This window comes from Tyto alba, unplaced genomic scaffold (genome assembly GCF_018691265.1).
Source record: "Tyto alba isolate M040663 unplaced genomic scaffold, T.alba_DEE_v4.0 Super-Scaffold_3, whole genome shotgun sequence".
Lineage (NCBI taxonomy): Eukaryota > Metazoa > Chordata > Aves > Strigiformes > Tytonidae > Tyto > Tyto alba.
In genome coordinates, this window is record NW_024881304.1 from 5,735,241 (window position 1) to 5,751,570 (window position 16,330).

At 36.9% G+C, this 16,330-nt stretch overlaps 2 protein-coding genes across 3 annotated transcripts in view; one reads left to right on the forward strand and one right to left on the reverse strand.

Moving 5' to 3' along the window:
- CCDC66 (coiled-coil domain containing 66) overlaps nucleotides 1–6,344 on the forward strand; it is a 35,330-nt gene extending 28,986 nt beyond the window's left edge. Inside the window, exon 21 of one of the 2 annotated variants that reach the window (XR_006165983.1) lies at nucleotides 5,762–6,344. The gene's annotated coding sequence lies outside the window, so the exon portion shown is untranslated. The remainder of the gene's footprint in view (nucleotides 1–5,761) is intronic. The other variant, XM_042799760.1, reaches the window with a different exon arrangement.
- TASOR (transcription activation suppressor) overlaps nucleotides 1–16,330 on the reverse strand; it is a 30,889-nt gene that overhangs the window by 3,829 nt on the left and 10,730 nt on the right. Inside the window, 14 exon segments of the mRNA XM_032984356.2 lie at nucleotides 37–159; nucleotides 898–1,838; nucleotides 3,779–3,920; nucleotides 6,368–6,810; nucleotides 8,585–9,301; nucleotides 10,584–10,658; nucleotides 10,796–10,868; nucleotides 11,107–11,210; nucleotides 11,321–11,424; nucleotides 11,859–11,964; nucleotides 12,652–12,683; nucleotides 13,334–13,461; nucleotides 14,927–15,085; nucleotides 15,440–15,531. Coding sequence (XP_032840247.2) covers nucleotides 37–159; nucleotides 898–1,838; nucleotides 3,779–3,920; nucleotides 6,368–6,810; nucleotides 8,585–9,301; nucleotides 10,584–10,658; nucleotides 10,796–10,868; nucleotides 11,107–11,210; nucleotides 11,321–11,424; nucleotides 11,859–11,964; nucleotides 12,652–12,683; nucleotides 13,334–13,461; nucleotides 14,927–15,085; nucleotides 15,440–15,531 — 3,239 coding nt within the window.

Below are 16,330 nucleotides of genomic sequence, written 5' to 3' on the forward strand. Positions count from 1 at the left end.
AGCTTTCTATAGTACACATTTATTTATGTGAAATACCTTATGGATGAGGTTGGCAATGTCTTCATTTTGGATAATTATCAACAGTTTATCTAAAGCAGCTCTTCTTTTAAGGAACTGTTCTGGGTGGCATTCCGTATTACCTAACTTCGTAAGATATTCCTAACACCACAGAAAGAGAAGATGGTGAAGAAAAAGTGAATAGGTAGTTCAGCCAAAACAATCCCCACACTATGACCACGTCAAGTAAGTTTTCCATTCGAATGTCACAGGGACTGGTTTCCTTTTCTTTCTGATACATTAACTGGAAAGATGTAGCAACTCAAAAATAGGCTGTTTCAGCAAGTCAGTCATTCTTACAGAAGTGCACATCAACGGCCAACTGACACTATCAAAACTGCATGAGTTTTCAGGTAAAGCCAGCCAGGAATTTTTATTATTTCACTTTCACCTTACACATTTAAATACAGAAGAACAGTAATCTCCAAGTTAGCTGTACTATTAACTGGAGGGGAAGGGAAAAAAAAGACCCAAAACCCACACACATGGACTTTTTGTATATTCTTTCTAAAATGGCAAGCTATCATATTTTTGCCCTGGTTACCTTTTTTCTGAAAGGCTCCCCCCCAGCAGTATCTTCAGAAGGACCCAAACTACAGCCTGCTCTGCTTTCCAACTATAAGAAAAAGACTTACGTAAAAGCTAAATATACTACCTCCAAAGCTCAAACGAGAAATGGGACAGGACAGCCTACTTTCACAATTCACTTCCACAATAGAACATTTTTGAAACAAATTTCAGACTACCTTGTGTTTCCAAGTCCAGTTTTGTACATTCTGATTCGAAAGGCACTCTATTCTATTTTAACACTATAGAGAGGTTGAACTGGAACATATTTACCTTGATTTCTTTGCAAAGAATGCTTTCCTCCTCTTCATGAATATAAAATTTCACAGTGTTTTTCTGTACATCTTTAATAATTTTGACCAAACTGTTAAATACTTCAGGCTTTAACTGGCTTATAAAATCAGAAAGACCCGGTTGGGTTGAAATGTTTAAGTTCTCTGGGGATTTCTGTGGCTTTTCTGGTGGCTCCATCACATCACCACTGGCAGAGGTCTGATCAGATGTCAGCGTATCTTCCGGTTTAGCATTCACATCATCTATTCCCTCCTTCCCTAAGGGTAAGCTTGAAGAATGCTGCTCATTAGAATCCAGATCTTCTACCACGTTATTACACAATGGCTCTGATGATAACGCCATGTCAGAGTCCCTGCAAACAGGTAATGTGTTGGGTGGAGGATTCAGGGCAGCGGTACTAAGCACTTCTGCAGATTCAGGACTAGAATAAATGGGTGGAGTATGCCTAGTGCACGAAGAAGACAAAATAACACTATTCAACTTTTCACTCAGTGCCTCTATATACTCTTGGACAGAAACCTCTGATGCCTGTAAACATATGTATTCAGAAAGTCTTGTTATCCTCTCTCGGGCAGAGAAGACTGGTGTGGAAACACCACTAACATAAGCAATATTCTTTTGCTTCAAAATTTCTTGGATCTTACTTGCAAAGAGATTATATTCTTCTAATAGTGTAGTCTCTATTACTGCACTAATGGAATGCTTAGTTGTGAAAGGGTGATCTGCTAGCCCACACTGATCTTCGAGTTTCTCCACTGGTCTTGTATAGAGTCCATCTTCTGCTGTCTTTTGTGTGTCTGAAAATGGAGAGTATGGAAACTGATAATCAGAACTTCTCTGTCTATTTATTACCCGGGGGTCATTAGGACAGGCATCCTTTGGTGGTAAATAGATCAGTGGTTCTTCTGGTGATTTCAGACCTATATAGGAAGAGTTAATCATCACCATCTCATGTTTGAAAGTCATACACAACCAATATACTAAAACCACAGTTTTAAAACAGCATTACTGTTGTACCTCCCCCCACCAAACAACTTAAATCCAAAGACTCAAGTGTTACTGTCTGCTTAGGTACAGAAGCACTGAAAATTTAATTGCTCCTAAGACAGGAGAACAATCAAGTTTACGCAAAAAGCAGAGCACAATTAAATTTCCCAGAGATAATGTCTGATTAAGCATAACAGGAACTGTCTTAATTATGATAAAAAAAAAAATCAAATTAGAATTCAAACAGGGTGACAACTTATTCAAATATTTTCATTCGCTACTAGGTTATAATCCTCAGATTGCCAAAAGGCTTATTTTAGGCACACACTGCCTTGTGGAGTTAGACTGCAAATGGCAAGCTGCATGCCTGATCTCACAACTGAGAACAGTTTTTTTGCTTAAAAAGGTAGGACGTAAGTCTTACGGTAATTACTGATACACGGAACCAGTTATGCTGCAAGGAGTGCTGAAAGCCTCTCATAATCCAAACCTCAGATCATTTCTGCAGCACTCAGTTTCTTCACCATCCACCTTCAAAACTATGGTTTTGTTTGTTTTTAAACCAAATTTAACACTTTGTTGCAATTAATGATATATACACACAGACATTTCAAATATACACAGATCTTTGAGTATAGATCTGTTCCATCAATACTTCAAAGCTGCGTTTCTTTGTTGGTTTTGTTTGAGATTTTTTGTGGTTTTTTTATGTCTTGTATTATTGTTAAAGCTAATACAGTTAATAAGCAGAAAACCAGATTTCTGGAACAGAAGCAATAACCATAATAGTACAGACAATTTCTAAAAGCTAGTGTTCTTTTGGAATGCAGCCATTTTTGTAGCCAGTTCAAAAATTTATATTCAGTCCCTAATTTGATCAGGTCCATCCAGATGTAAAAGGAAAATATCTGCCACTAACAAGATCCCTTGTTCAAGGTGACAGTATCACCTCATCATTATTTTATGCCACTAGAGTTATACAGAGACACTGGAAACGTGGTTCCATTTTCTTTTCCTTATCAATTAATCTGTACATTTTTTCTTCATCCTTTGAAGTACACTCCTTGAGTCAACCCAAATTTCTAGTTTTCTTTAAAAGCACTAAACACAGATATAAATCAGGTTATTCCAATTAGCTCCATCCTATTTTACTGGCACCTTTTTTCTGTTGCCCTATGCCTTCATTGTTGATCTATACCTTTTGCATACACAATGTATATTTATTTTAACAGACTTTCAAGAACTCAGTACCAAATGATAATGTTAGCAGAGTAAATCTACTTTAAGCTTGTTTGAGATACAAGGTACTTAAGAATATCTTATATATCTTTCTTCTTGAGCTGCTCAACACTTAAAAGGTACATCACTACTGTAATCAAGAAATATGGCACTATAATCAAGTCTTAGTAAGATGATTAAAAGCTATACTATGGCTTATACTGTTTTTATAACTTCTTATATTTTAATGCAGCTTATGAGTTGCATACCAATTTTTAGCAATCTTCTATAGGAGAACACATTTTTCATAACTTTTCTGGATTACTAGTTGCAATTATTGGCTCTTCCATTCTCTCAGCAGAACCTACCAAGTTCAAACACTGAATTCCAAACAGTTGCACACCTCACCAGACAAATACCCAAACATTCCCATTTCTAAATTATGTCAGTATATACCCAAAGCAATATTCAGCACCAGTGCCTGTTTTCATCCAGCAGATTTCTGTATTAATCAAATATCAGAAACACTGCATAGGCTATACATATGCTTGCATGCCAACATGAGACCCAGGACCAGGATCTATGGAAGATACAAGCCTTTACAACATGTTTTCATTCACTATTTGCAACAACATAAGAGTTAAACCCATCTTACCTGTAATTGGAATAAGTTTCCAGTGCATTCCAACTTCTATATTATTGGAGTTGGAATGTTGCCTGCGATAAACACGTTCTATAGGTGTATTAGGACAGGGAATGTAGTCTTCAAAATTACTTACGCTTCCAGTGCTTGCTTCCTAAAAAAACAATACAAACTCTCAACTCAAAACCTTTATTTTTTTTTGGTAGCTATTTAGCTTTTACATTCTGAAGAGCTGACAGTAAGAATGCACCTGAGTTTACCTCCAAACTGGTAATTTTGCTGTCAATCAAGTCAAACTTGGAAATGTTTACAGGAGGTAGTTATGTATTTCATTTACCTGTTTGACAATTTCTGAGACAGTTGTCTCTGCTGATGGTCCATCATTAAATAAATAACACAGTCCTGAGCATATGCCTTAGTGTATAGAAGATGAGTGGGGCAGGGAGGAAAGGAGGCAAAGAGGGGAAAAAAAAATTAAGAAAACTGTGTACTACTTAGCCTTTTTCAGGCTGTTGTCTTGGTAGCAGACTACAGCCATGAGATGTTGGCATTACTGAGGAACTGCCTTCAACTAGTACTAAGCCCGTGAACAATCCAACTTCATTTCATATTCCAGATGGTAAGAAACAACAGCACAGTAGGACAAACTCCGGCTCCACGACTTGGAAACTGGCCTTTATGTCGGAGTATCAGTAACAGATGACAGAACAACCACGCTATATAGCAACGTGATTGAGCAAGCAGCTGGGGTACTCTGAACCTGAACCACGAGAGCCTTTCTTCAAATGGTGTTCTGCCATATATATACTGTCATTGAAAGTATGCATGGAACACGTATACACCACTGCACCAAGAGGGCACAGAAAGAGAGCTAGGCACGTGTTTAAGCGCTCAGAACTTTTCACCTCTGCTCCTGCCAAAACTAAATAAAGCCAATTCCCCAACCATCTTTAATATCCATAGAGCATTTAAGACTCTGCATTCCACTATGCACATTTCTGAACACTTTCTCACTCAGACACTGCTAGAGGGACAGACAAGCCTGTCATCTCTTCCACTGTACCAGACTGAAAGAAGATTTCAGGATCTTCACTTGTGCACAAAAGTGAGGAGTGCTTTCCTGCCCTATAAAGTATCTGCTACTATTCAGTAGGAGATAGAATACACTTTGAAGGGGCTGGACCAAGACCCATTCCCAAAACTACAATTAGAGCAAAAGGACGCTTGATTGTAAAGCAGTAAGAATAACCTTATTAACCCTGAGGTAATGTCACTAGAAAAGGTAACTAACTCACACACAGAAACAGTCAGCTGTGGTAAGCTGTTACCATTGGGACTTTTTGTTTTTAAGATAATAGTCCAGAGCCCATAAAGCATATTTAGTTTCCAAAGACAATCGACTTAATTTTGCTGATCTGTTCTATCAAGACAAGAGAGTCAGCTATCCTTAAAAGGAAACAGCTCTCATTCTGCTTGTCTAGAGTAACTATGGATCACCTGTGAGTAAACGTTCTTAAGACACCTCCAACCAACTCTAAAAATCAAATACAGATTGCATTTTGACTTCTTTCACTTTCTTGCTTATGACAAGAAAACTACAGGTCAAAAAAAGTCTTGAAACCATAAAGCCTACAACCAATATATTTATTTTTGGTTTGCATTTGGGGGGAGAAGAGGGAGGAATTCTGGGTGCATAAGCTGTGAAAGAGATTGTCTCAGATCAGATCTAGGAGGAGCCTGGTCAAAAAAAGGCTCATTTCTGTGCCTGAGATGGAATTTCATAATCATGACAAGCTGCCATATCCAAACCTGTTATCAGGTCTATAAAGTTAAAGGGTAAGTAGTACACAAACATTAACGGCCTGCGCTCCAACCACTGCCAAGAGGGTTCATATGGAACAGCAACAATTGCCTTGTAACCTGCTTCTAGGAAGAGTAACAGCTAGGCAGTAACTATGATGAGGAACACTCAAATCTCTCCTTACTGTGTTTCAGGTTCAGCAAACCTCAATATCCTAGCCAGACCAAGAGCTACCCCCGAAAGGAAGAAGATGGCAGACAATATGCAAGCTGTTACAGTAACGCTGTACTTGTTCCATGCAACAATTTGACAGATTACTAAAAAACCCTACCACTATAAACAAGGCGAGAGCCAGAATAGAGCATCTTTTTTCTACAAGAGGTAGAAGACAACTGCAAGGCTTTGGTCTCAGCAAAGATGAAAAAACACCCTCATTTACAGCACTCGGCAAGGGGATGACAGAAGTTTTGCTGCCTGTTGCTGGAGCAGCAGCATATGACACTTATTGTAAAACTAGTGAGGAAGACTGACCATGGTTGCTTTCCATCTTTGAAGTATTCTTAGTTATAATTTTATTACAGAAAGAGCAGACATAAAGAATGAGGAACACACATCTCTGAGTTCAGAAATTTTCCATATATGCTCCTACCAAACAGAAAAGCTTATTCACAGACAAGTTTGTGTTTATCTATGCATACATATGTTAAAAAAATAAGAGTGTTTTTTTCATTTAGTCTCATAATATTTATGAAAATAGTACATTCATTACCAGCACCTACCTACATGGCAGTTTCACTTACTTTTAAATGTAGCGTGTGTTCAATGCCTACTTCATTTGCTGAAAGCCGCAGATCAACATCAACAGGGTAGGGTAAGCATGTCACATCAGTTTCCAGTACCACTGGGCTCTGTGGGTCCTTAAAGTTAACATTTTCAGCCTGAGCAGTATCAGGAAGCTCATGATCATCTTTGTCCTGTGCTGGAATGGATTCATATTCATATTTTTGTCTCATATCCTCTTCAATTTCATCAGTGCTTATTCCTAAAGCTTGATTTACAGACCGTGCCAACGATGAATCCAAGTGTCCTGCACTAGCTAGTGTTTCTAAAAGCAGTTTAATGAGGCCATGTGTGTCAGTAACAGCAGCGTCGGATACATCTTGCTGCCTCAAGTCAGTATCGTGTCCACCAAGACCAGTATTAATTGAGAAAACAGAGTGTGGCGAATCCGAGGTTCTGCCCCCTTAGAGTAGGGGGAGGAGGGGAAAAGTAATCCATTACTAAGTTTTTTTAAAAAAGCAAAACCAGACACCCCACACACACACAAACACCTGCTACACACCCACAGTCTGATTTTTTTAGCATCAATTCATACAGTACACATACATTTATTTTCTTAACAGAAATCTTTAAACAGGTAGATGTTGATAAAAGGACGGTTTCTAAAGCTAATTCTCCCCCCGATAAATAATCACCCTTTTTTAGGTCACTCAATACCATGCTATTTTGTGTTTTAATAAAAGTCACATACTATGATCTATGAATTTTATGATAACCTTGTAATATTCTCCATCACTTGCTGAGAGAAAAATATTAGTTTGAGCAAAATATTTACTTCATCCTATCACTGGTGCTCCAGAAGCTGATTAGTATCTTAATGCTTAACCACGTATGTTGTCTTAAACTAAGTGTAATGCTGAAACTTCACCATATCTATTTAGACTAAACATAACTTTAGAACAGGGTGCTTACTCTTCTATGGATGAATAAATACCACAGGTACTTCTACCTTTTGGGAAGAGATGGGCCAAGGAACTACTTTAAGTATCTGATGAAACCCTAATTCATTTATCATAAATAATTCCGTATTTCCATGTAAGTGCTGTTTGACTAATAAAAACCTAATCATGTTTAGATACTTAAGCTCACAATATTTTAGGTAAGACTTTCTGCAAAACAAACAAATTACTTTGGGGGTTATATAAAAACATGGAATTCAAACCATAGATGTTGCTGTTTTGGTACCCCTACAGGAGTTAAGCCAAAATTTAGTTTTAAACAGATACTGTTCTAATTGCAGCCAAGTAGAAAAGCAGTCACATGTTCTACTTTAATAACCAATGTAAAAAGATCCTGAAGGTTCACAGACTTCCAAGCAGGAATCCCAAGATCTAGCATGTAGCCTACACCTTGTGTCTCCTCCATCCACACATGCCAGTATCTTTTGTCCCTCTCAAAAGGGAAACTTACTGCTAAGATCAGCCTCTTCATCTACCAAACCGATTCATGTACACATGAGAATGACTGCTGCCTGCTGTACACCCCCCTCTTCTTTCTGCCACCCTTCTCCCTACTTCTCCCCCTTCTGAAGGAGGCCTATGTCACTGCCTTGAGAAAAGGGTGAGGGAAACAGAATTCAAGGGGGGTTGTTTGGCAGATCTTAAGTAAGTATCAGACAATATCTGTGATAAGTATCTGAGGTTTGGGTTTAGGTAGTTTCACATACAGAATAATTCAATCTTAATACTACTGGGTTGTTTCTTTTGTCCCACTACACACATTACTGGTTATTTCAAAACTTAACTGTGCTCATGCTTAGAAGCTTAACTCTTCCCTTCAATCTAATTTTTTAGGTATTATATATGGTATTGGAGCCATCAAGAATTACAGCAATGCCTAAAGTCAAACTCTGCAAAAGACATTACAGTATCAAGTCTGCTTAGTACTCTGTATTAGTCTCTGGACAGTTCCACCGCTAAGCAAACTCTCTGGAAGTCTGCCTTCTTTCCATAGAGGCAGAAGAAAAGCATCAACTCCTGTTAACTTGTCTCCTAGAAAGAGGCAGTCTATGTAAAAATAAACTTCATCTCTACTGACAGATCTCAGACCACTGTTTAAATGAACTACCATGCACTGAAGTATCCCAGTACACAAAAAATATTCAGTCAATAAAGATTAACTGTTAAGTATGCTTTGAATTACAATGTTTAAAGAAGATTAAACAAAGATGTTCTTACCTTCATTATGACAACTGTTCTCTGATGATTCACTCATCTTTAAGTATTTCCGCAAATTTTCAGACTGTTTTTCCAGCTTCCTTTTCATACCACTTTTATTTCTAGGGTCTTCAGAATCAGAATCTCCACCTACATTTTTTTTCCTACACTGGATTAAGTTAATAAGTTCTTTGAGTCTATCGGGATCATAATCTCCAGAATGAGACAGTTTTCGTTTGGCAGCAATGGCTTCATATTTTGCATGGATTCTTTTCCCACTTTTTGTGTTGGCAAAGTCAGAGTCGTCTTCTGTGACTTCATAATCTGAGATGGGACTGAACTGTTGAAGTTTCCGATTTCCCTCCATCAATTCCTTAGCTCTAGAAACAGGTAGTTGATATGCCTCACAACCAAAAATATAGTTTTGCAAGGAGCTGTCAATATGAGATTTATTTTTTGGAGCAGAATAAAGAATTTTTTTTTCATCCAACCGTGACTCATACCGATATAATACAAATTCTCTATATTTTCCAGAGCCACTACAGCATCTTTTCAAATACTCATTTATATACTTTTCCACAACAGCACTGAAATCTGCAGTAGTGTCTTTACGAGACTGGATTAAAGCAAAATGTAGAGCCTGAATAAACTTTGTGAATTCTGGAATGATTTCCCGATTTCCGTGCAAAACCAAGGTAGTTGAATTTTTCTGTGTTCTAAATGGAACACTTTTTTGTGCTGCCATAGGAGAAAAGGGAATTCACAATTAAAATCAAATCATAAAGCTATAAATAAATGATGACTAGTTAGCAATATTCTGTATTATACATATTTGGTGAAACTGTTTGGAATAAATGTTGAGAAATGACCCAAAGTCAGGAAAATTTTCTTTGTCAAGTAACCAGATTTAAAGCCTACTTAAAAGTCAGCCTACTCATAGTCATGATGAACTGCTCACTTTCATAATTTTGTGGTAACCTCTATCCTAGATACACATATAATTTCCAATCATTATCATATCCACTTGACTGACCCTTCTAGAAAAAGGCTGCTTCAAAGGCTTGCTAAGGTTTACAAAGCAGCAGCCTAACAGCTCCCTGCAAGGAAGAGGGCAAGCATTACTCCTTCCTATGCAGTCCCAATCCATTCACTGTGCTGCTTCTAAACTCACTGGATCCTAAGAGAAAGACTGGAGTATTTTTAACCAATTGGCATGCACACACTTTAAATGTCATCTTAGATCTTATCTCCTCTTACCCAAGCTACAACTGATTGAATTTTCCCAACTGTTGCTTAAGTAAGGAAAACGTAAGGGGTTTATCAGAATAATATAGATAATAATCTAGGAAGCTGAAGAGACTTAGGGCAAAAGCTTCTTTGTAAAAGTGGAATACCTGGAAAGAGCTATGTTTTGACAATATCACTTCTAATTCACAGCAGGCCAAAAAGGACTGCATTCTGCTGCTGGTACTACTTACTGCAAATTTCAACTGTAAAAGATTAATGCCTCATGCCAAAGCATTAAAGTTCTACTGAAGCTAAGTCCTTTCAGTCATCTTGTATTACTCGGTCTTATCAATATGTTCTTTGCACATTTACTCAGTTTTTAGTGCATATCTCAACACAAGAAAAAAAAAATTACAGGTACATTAAAGACTTTCAGATGTTTCTTCCTTAATGTTTTGGTAGTTAAAGAAAGCCCTCAAACCTCTCACGTGCAATGTTATTAATAATGCATAGATCTCTTGGAGTACTGATGCTCAGTTCTACTAGAATATATAATCAAGAAATTTGAACAGTTTTACTTGCTCAAATATGAACAAACAAACCTAAAATATGTTGTGTGCTAAGTACTTCTGTGAAGAAATACTTTTTGAACACCATCACCACGACCACAACCAATGAAAACTGTTATTCCTAGTTTACAATGACAGGCTGTAACACTACAAAGTCTTCAAAAGAATATAAACTACATTTAAATAAGCACATACACAACACTCTAAACAGTGAACAAACTTACTTGAGCTCACTATACCTCTAGATTCTGGAAACAAAAACAATGCATGTAGCATGCCGGGCCGTCCAGTTCGGTGGTCTAGAACACAAGAATATAAAAACAGTTGAGAAGATGACCACTATGCTTCAAAACACAATCTAGTACTCAAAACCCCACCCTCTTAAAAAAAAAAATCTAAAAGCAACTCAAAGCCAAAAAACCCAGAATATGCGTACCATAAGGGGACATCATTTGCCAAGGAGAAAGAAGAAAAAGAAATCCTCTGTCCAGAAGTGGTTTCACAAGAACCTGTTTTCAAGCAAAAAAAGTATACAGTTTCAAACAAAGACATTTGCTCACTATGAATACTCTTACTGTCTGTAAGCTGAATTCCATCATGGGTAGAGAAGTGCTCTGATACAATACTGAAGAATATGCCAGCTAAGGAATTCCAATCCAGTGAGATCATGGATCTTGTAGCACACCTCAATTACTAGTTAGTAAAATTATTTTTATAAACAGGAATAGTCAAATCTGTTGCACTCACAAGTTTCTCTTTCTCTAGTTTTTGAAGTAAACTCTCCAAGTGACTACCAGAACGGGACTTCTCCACAACTTCATAAAGGCTACAATACATGCCGTTCTTCAACACTAGCAGGATACAAGGATAGAAAGAGAAGGTAAGAAAACAGAAACAAAATAGTAAGTCAGGGAGCTTTTTCAAATTCTGATTTAAAAAAAATTAAGCTAGAACTATTTACCTTCTTTTCCTCCTAGGTAAGTTTCTTTATAGAACAACACCGGTGAAATTTTTTTCTTCAATTGATCAATGCTCATAACTTTTTCAACCTCAAGCTTCTCAGGACTGGAGATGAAGGGTGGCAGGAGGGAGAAAAAAAAATAAAGACCTCTTTTTTCCCCACCCGTAGTCCTACCCTCATTGACCAAGTAAGAACTATTAAATACACGCTCTTAAAAATCACTTCCTTGGACTATCTCATGAGCCAGTGGTGTTTATTCCAGCAAAGGAGTGTGTGTCACTTCAAAGGAAGTAAAAAGCACCGCAAACTAAAAATCAACAAAACACCAAACAAAAAAGAGATGCTGATAGAGTTGTGTGCATGAACTGAAAGAAACTCTGGACACACACAACTCAAGAGTCTAGTCTGACGTATTTAAAGCATCTAGTCAATGTGCATTTTAGATTTTCATCTGAACATGTCCAAAATTCACCAGTCTACTAGAAATAGTTTTAGAACATCAATACTTTAAACTTATTGTTTAAATGGTAATACTCACAGTTTGCATGGAAGAAAAGGATGTGCTGCTGATTTCAAAGAAACGTGGCACAAAAGTTTGCCTTTATTCCAAAGCTGTCCCCTCCATACTGTATAGTTAGATTTATCTAAATTAAGATGAAGAAAGACTAGTGAAACCACTTGCTAGGTGGGAGTGAAAGGAAATGGCAATAAAGAGGCTGCTGAATCTCCAAAAGCATTTAGGGAAAATTTGATACTAATACCAGACAAGACAATAATACATTAAATAATAAGTTAAAAGGTAACAGAAATTGTGTTTACAATCCTATCTTGTTTTGACCTGCCCTGAACAGAGTAAAGGAGTTTGGTATGTTACCTGTGCCTGTCTGCGTAAGCATGCCCTTGATGCCAACATCTGTGGAATGATAGCCTCTTTCCTTACCTTAACTGTCAACCACTTTCATACATACTAATATCTTGCTTGAATGAGGTTCAAAAGAAAAGCAGGACAAAGGATCATATTATTTGAAGTGCCACTGAAAAGGAGATTCGGGAACAGAAGATAAGTTCTTACTACACTATAAGTAGAAAAGGAGGGGAAAAAAGACTTGATTGAGTACTGGTTTGTTCTGGTAAAAGAAGATACATATTAAGGTGTCTGTTCGATCATCCAATATCAGGAAGAGATGCCTGCAATCAGTATGGGACAGGATAAAACTTAGGTATACAGTCAGCATTAACTAAGCTGGTTAAAGACAAAACTACGTGGGGAAAAAAGTCCAACACCTTCCATGTCTGTATCATAAAAGCAGTATATTTCAATTCATTCTTACCTGTACTTCTGTCTGCGTTGAAGCTGTTTGATCTAACAAAAAGAAAAAAGACAGAATGATGAGGTTGAAACAGAAGCTTTTGGCTACTAAAATTTACATTAAGGATACTTTGTCTAACAAAATAGCAACACTGAGAATTTTCCCACTAACTTCAAGCTATCATGTGCTATTTTAGATATCTTGATAACTATTTTTAGCACCACATATTACAGTGCCCACATCTGGATGCTTTCCTATCAGCATAGGTATCATATTGTAGCTGTAATCAACTGCCCATTTAGATACTCTCTCCACAAGCAGTGAGATGACACCAGTTAAGAGTTCAGTGAGAAAGTATACTGAATATTTTTTTAGAATACCAAGCAAGATAATGCTGTGAACATTTTTATGTCTGTGAATTTCTTCAGTTATGCAAAAAACCCCACTATACATGGATTCCATCTAGGCAGAAGGCGAGTAGGTGAAAAGAGCAGCAGAACTGCTTTCCTACAGGGGCCATCCTTCTGCATAATACCAATTTTGTAACCTCTTGCTTTGCATTAGAAGTATTTATTATGCTAAGTCCCTGTGACACATCCATTCATTTCAGCACTGATCATCTAAATCAATTCTAAGCTACTGCCAACAGCTATGAATTCTTCAGGCTGCATGCAGTCTTTCCAAAACTCATTTCCTAGCTTACCTTGACGGGGGCAAGAATTTTGGTACTTGCACCATTTCATCTTTGTACGTAAACGAAACGACAGCATAAGGGCAAACATGTCTTGGTCTTCGCCTTATCTCATCAAAGCCATATTCATAAAAATAGTACTAGAAAAAGAAGACAGTGTTAAATTAGAAATCTGGAAAACTGTATTTTGCAAATACACTAACAACCCATGACACTTCTTCACTGAAAGGTCTACTCTGTTTCACAGGAATAGCTTACAAAATACACCTCATGATTACTTACTTAAATAAACAAGGTGTTTGAAACCCACTATGCCAAACATTAAATGATATATGAAACAAGTTATAAGTTACTAAAATAAATCCCATTTATGTTTCTTTTACCAACAGCCCATTTCTTCAAAAGCTGACACCTGAAGTAAGGAAGCTTTTAAATGCCATTCTCATATGTACTTTATAATACAATCAATTAAGGTAATTTTTTCACCTTCTCCTCCCTCCTTTATCAAACACTGGCCGGATGGACACTAATTCAGGAGCTAATCAAGAATGAAATAATAATTTTACAACGTTTATTTGAAAGTATATTCTTGATGAGGTAAGGAACAATTAACAAAAAAAAATTTCACTGAGGAAAATAAATATTGCTATGAGTTTTGAAGTCTATCCTTAATTCAGTCACAAAATTTTGATGTTAAAGATGTTAATTAAGGAAAGTTTGTAATAAGAAATGAAAACACATTCATTTTCTAGTCATCTGATTCAGTGCCCAGCCCTGATTTACAGAAGTCAAAAGAAGTTGTAATACTGAAGAGAATGCTTTTGAGTAAATATGCTGAAATACTTGATGGAATAATTGGACTGAAACAGATTACTGCAGTAACAGAGATGGAATAGTTGGAGGAACAAATGCTTGGAACTGCTTCCATTCTCTCCTCCCCCACCATCTCCAAACCTGATAATGTGGTAAGGGAAACGAAAGAAAGAAAGAAAGGAAGGGGGAAAAAAAAAAAAAAAAAAAAAAAAAAAAGACAAAACAACAAAAACCAACCCAACCCCCCCCCCCAAAAAAACCAAACAAACAAAAAAAAAAACAAAAAAAAACAAAAAAAAAAACAAAAAAAAAACCAAAAACAAAACAAAAAAAAAAAAAAAACAAAAAAACAAAAAAACAAAAAAACCACAACAACCCTCACTGCTCTTTCCTATCCAGTGTTTTCCCTTTTAGGACTTTTACATAATGTCCACTAGCCAGTTTTACTTTTACACTTCAAACTCCACATACTATCTTCTCTCCTCCCTGGCCTACATTCCAGTCCCCATGTACATTCCCTAGCTATTTCCTATTCCACCTACATCCGAGTCTGAAGGAGATCTTCTCCATCAGGCCCAGGTATACAGAATGGAAACAGGAAAGGCTGACATGTTCTGTAATTTCTAATATAGGCATCTCTTGGCTACTGCTAAACACACACCAGACTGCAGCTTTACAGGACATGCTTGGTATTTGTTCTGTCTTCAGTGATTTTACCTCCACCATTTGAAACGTTATGTTTATAAAGTTCTTATGTAAGAAGAAATTAATGAATGCTCAACTTTCTTCTACCTGAGTGAGTTCGTAGGCTCGATAAGCCAACAAGGAGGTTACTTTATTTGCATTCTTTGAAACATGACACTCATGCTTTGGTGTTGGATCTAACGCACTCTTTACTGTTGATTCCATTGCTTTCATCCCGATGTGGTCATATATGCTTTTCATTTTTCCCTGCAATAAAGCAGAAGAACAGTAACTCTACGCTTCTTCCTGAAAACTGGTAAATTGCTTCGAGTGCCAAAGCAAGTAAGAGCAGGGAAATTAAAACAGGCCGTTAAAAAAAGCCATCTAGAGAAGTTAATTATTTTCACACTTTCAAAGAAAACAAGACATTTTTACCATTTATAAAAATTTACTATGCTTTACTTAAGCTCAAGGTCAACATCAGATTTTAAACCTGGTACAGTTCTAGTTTCTCTATAAACAGATAATTGTGTAAATGAAAGTTAAAAGTAGTTTTAACCTAACTTATTCATTTTATCAGTAAGCATTATAATCCTTCAAGAATAAACAAGATCAATTTACCTTTATTATTTTAAAAACAATCACATCTCCAGTTGCTCCAGCTTCTAGAGGATTAGGCTGCAATAAATCAGCATACCTGGAGATATATACACCTGAGAAGATTATAAAAAAACCCACCATGTTATGCTGAATGTTAAAACATTATCAGAAATTTAAGAAGCATTACATGGGATTAAAGCTCAATGTATACCAAACAATAAGATACAACAATCTTTTTGGAATACGATCAGAGAAAGGTGTAAGGGCATGTTCACAATTTGCAACTTCAAGACAGCAGAATAAATATTTCCTTGGACCAAGTGCAGTATGAAACACCACAGCAGAATATGGACACTAGCTCAGTTTGAAAGAAGCACACCCACATTACTGAAAGTGGTGTGGCCAAGAGGGCAAGCCCTGCCCAAAGGCTATACAGCTACTGCTTTCAGGTGTGTTTTAGGCAGCTGAGGTCCTTCTGTACAATATCCCATTGCACAATGTGGAGATAAGAACTTATGATTGAGAAACAAGGCATGAAAACACCAGCATCTTCACAATCTTTCATCCTACACTGTTGATAAAAATACACTTGTTTGGAATCATTAATTGGCACGCAACTGGGAAGTTAAGCTAATTTCTTGCTTTTCAACACTTCAGCCATTATTTCATAGATTTTAAGGCCTCAAACACACACTGTTATTTGTTGGTCTAGCTAACTACCTCAGATCAAATAACTGCAACTGAACTCAGGTACTCAGAAACGCATCCATTCTGTCTAGGTTCCTTTCATTCCAAATCCGTATTTAACTGCTTTGATAAATTGTGCCAGAACCTTTACCAGCTAAAACAGTAAAAAATTATATGCTCATATACCTTTCTTCTCCTCCTGCTGCATCTGTTCTGCTTTCAGCA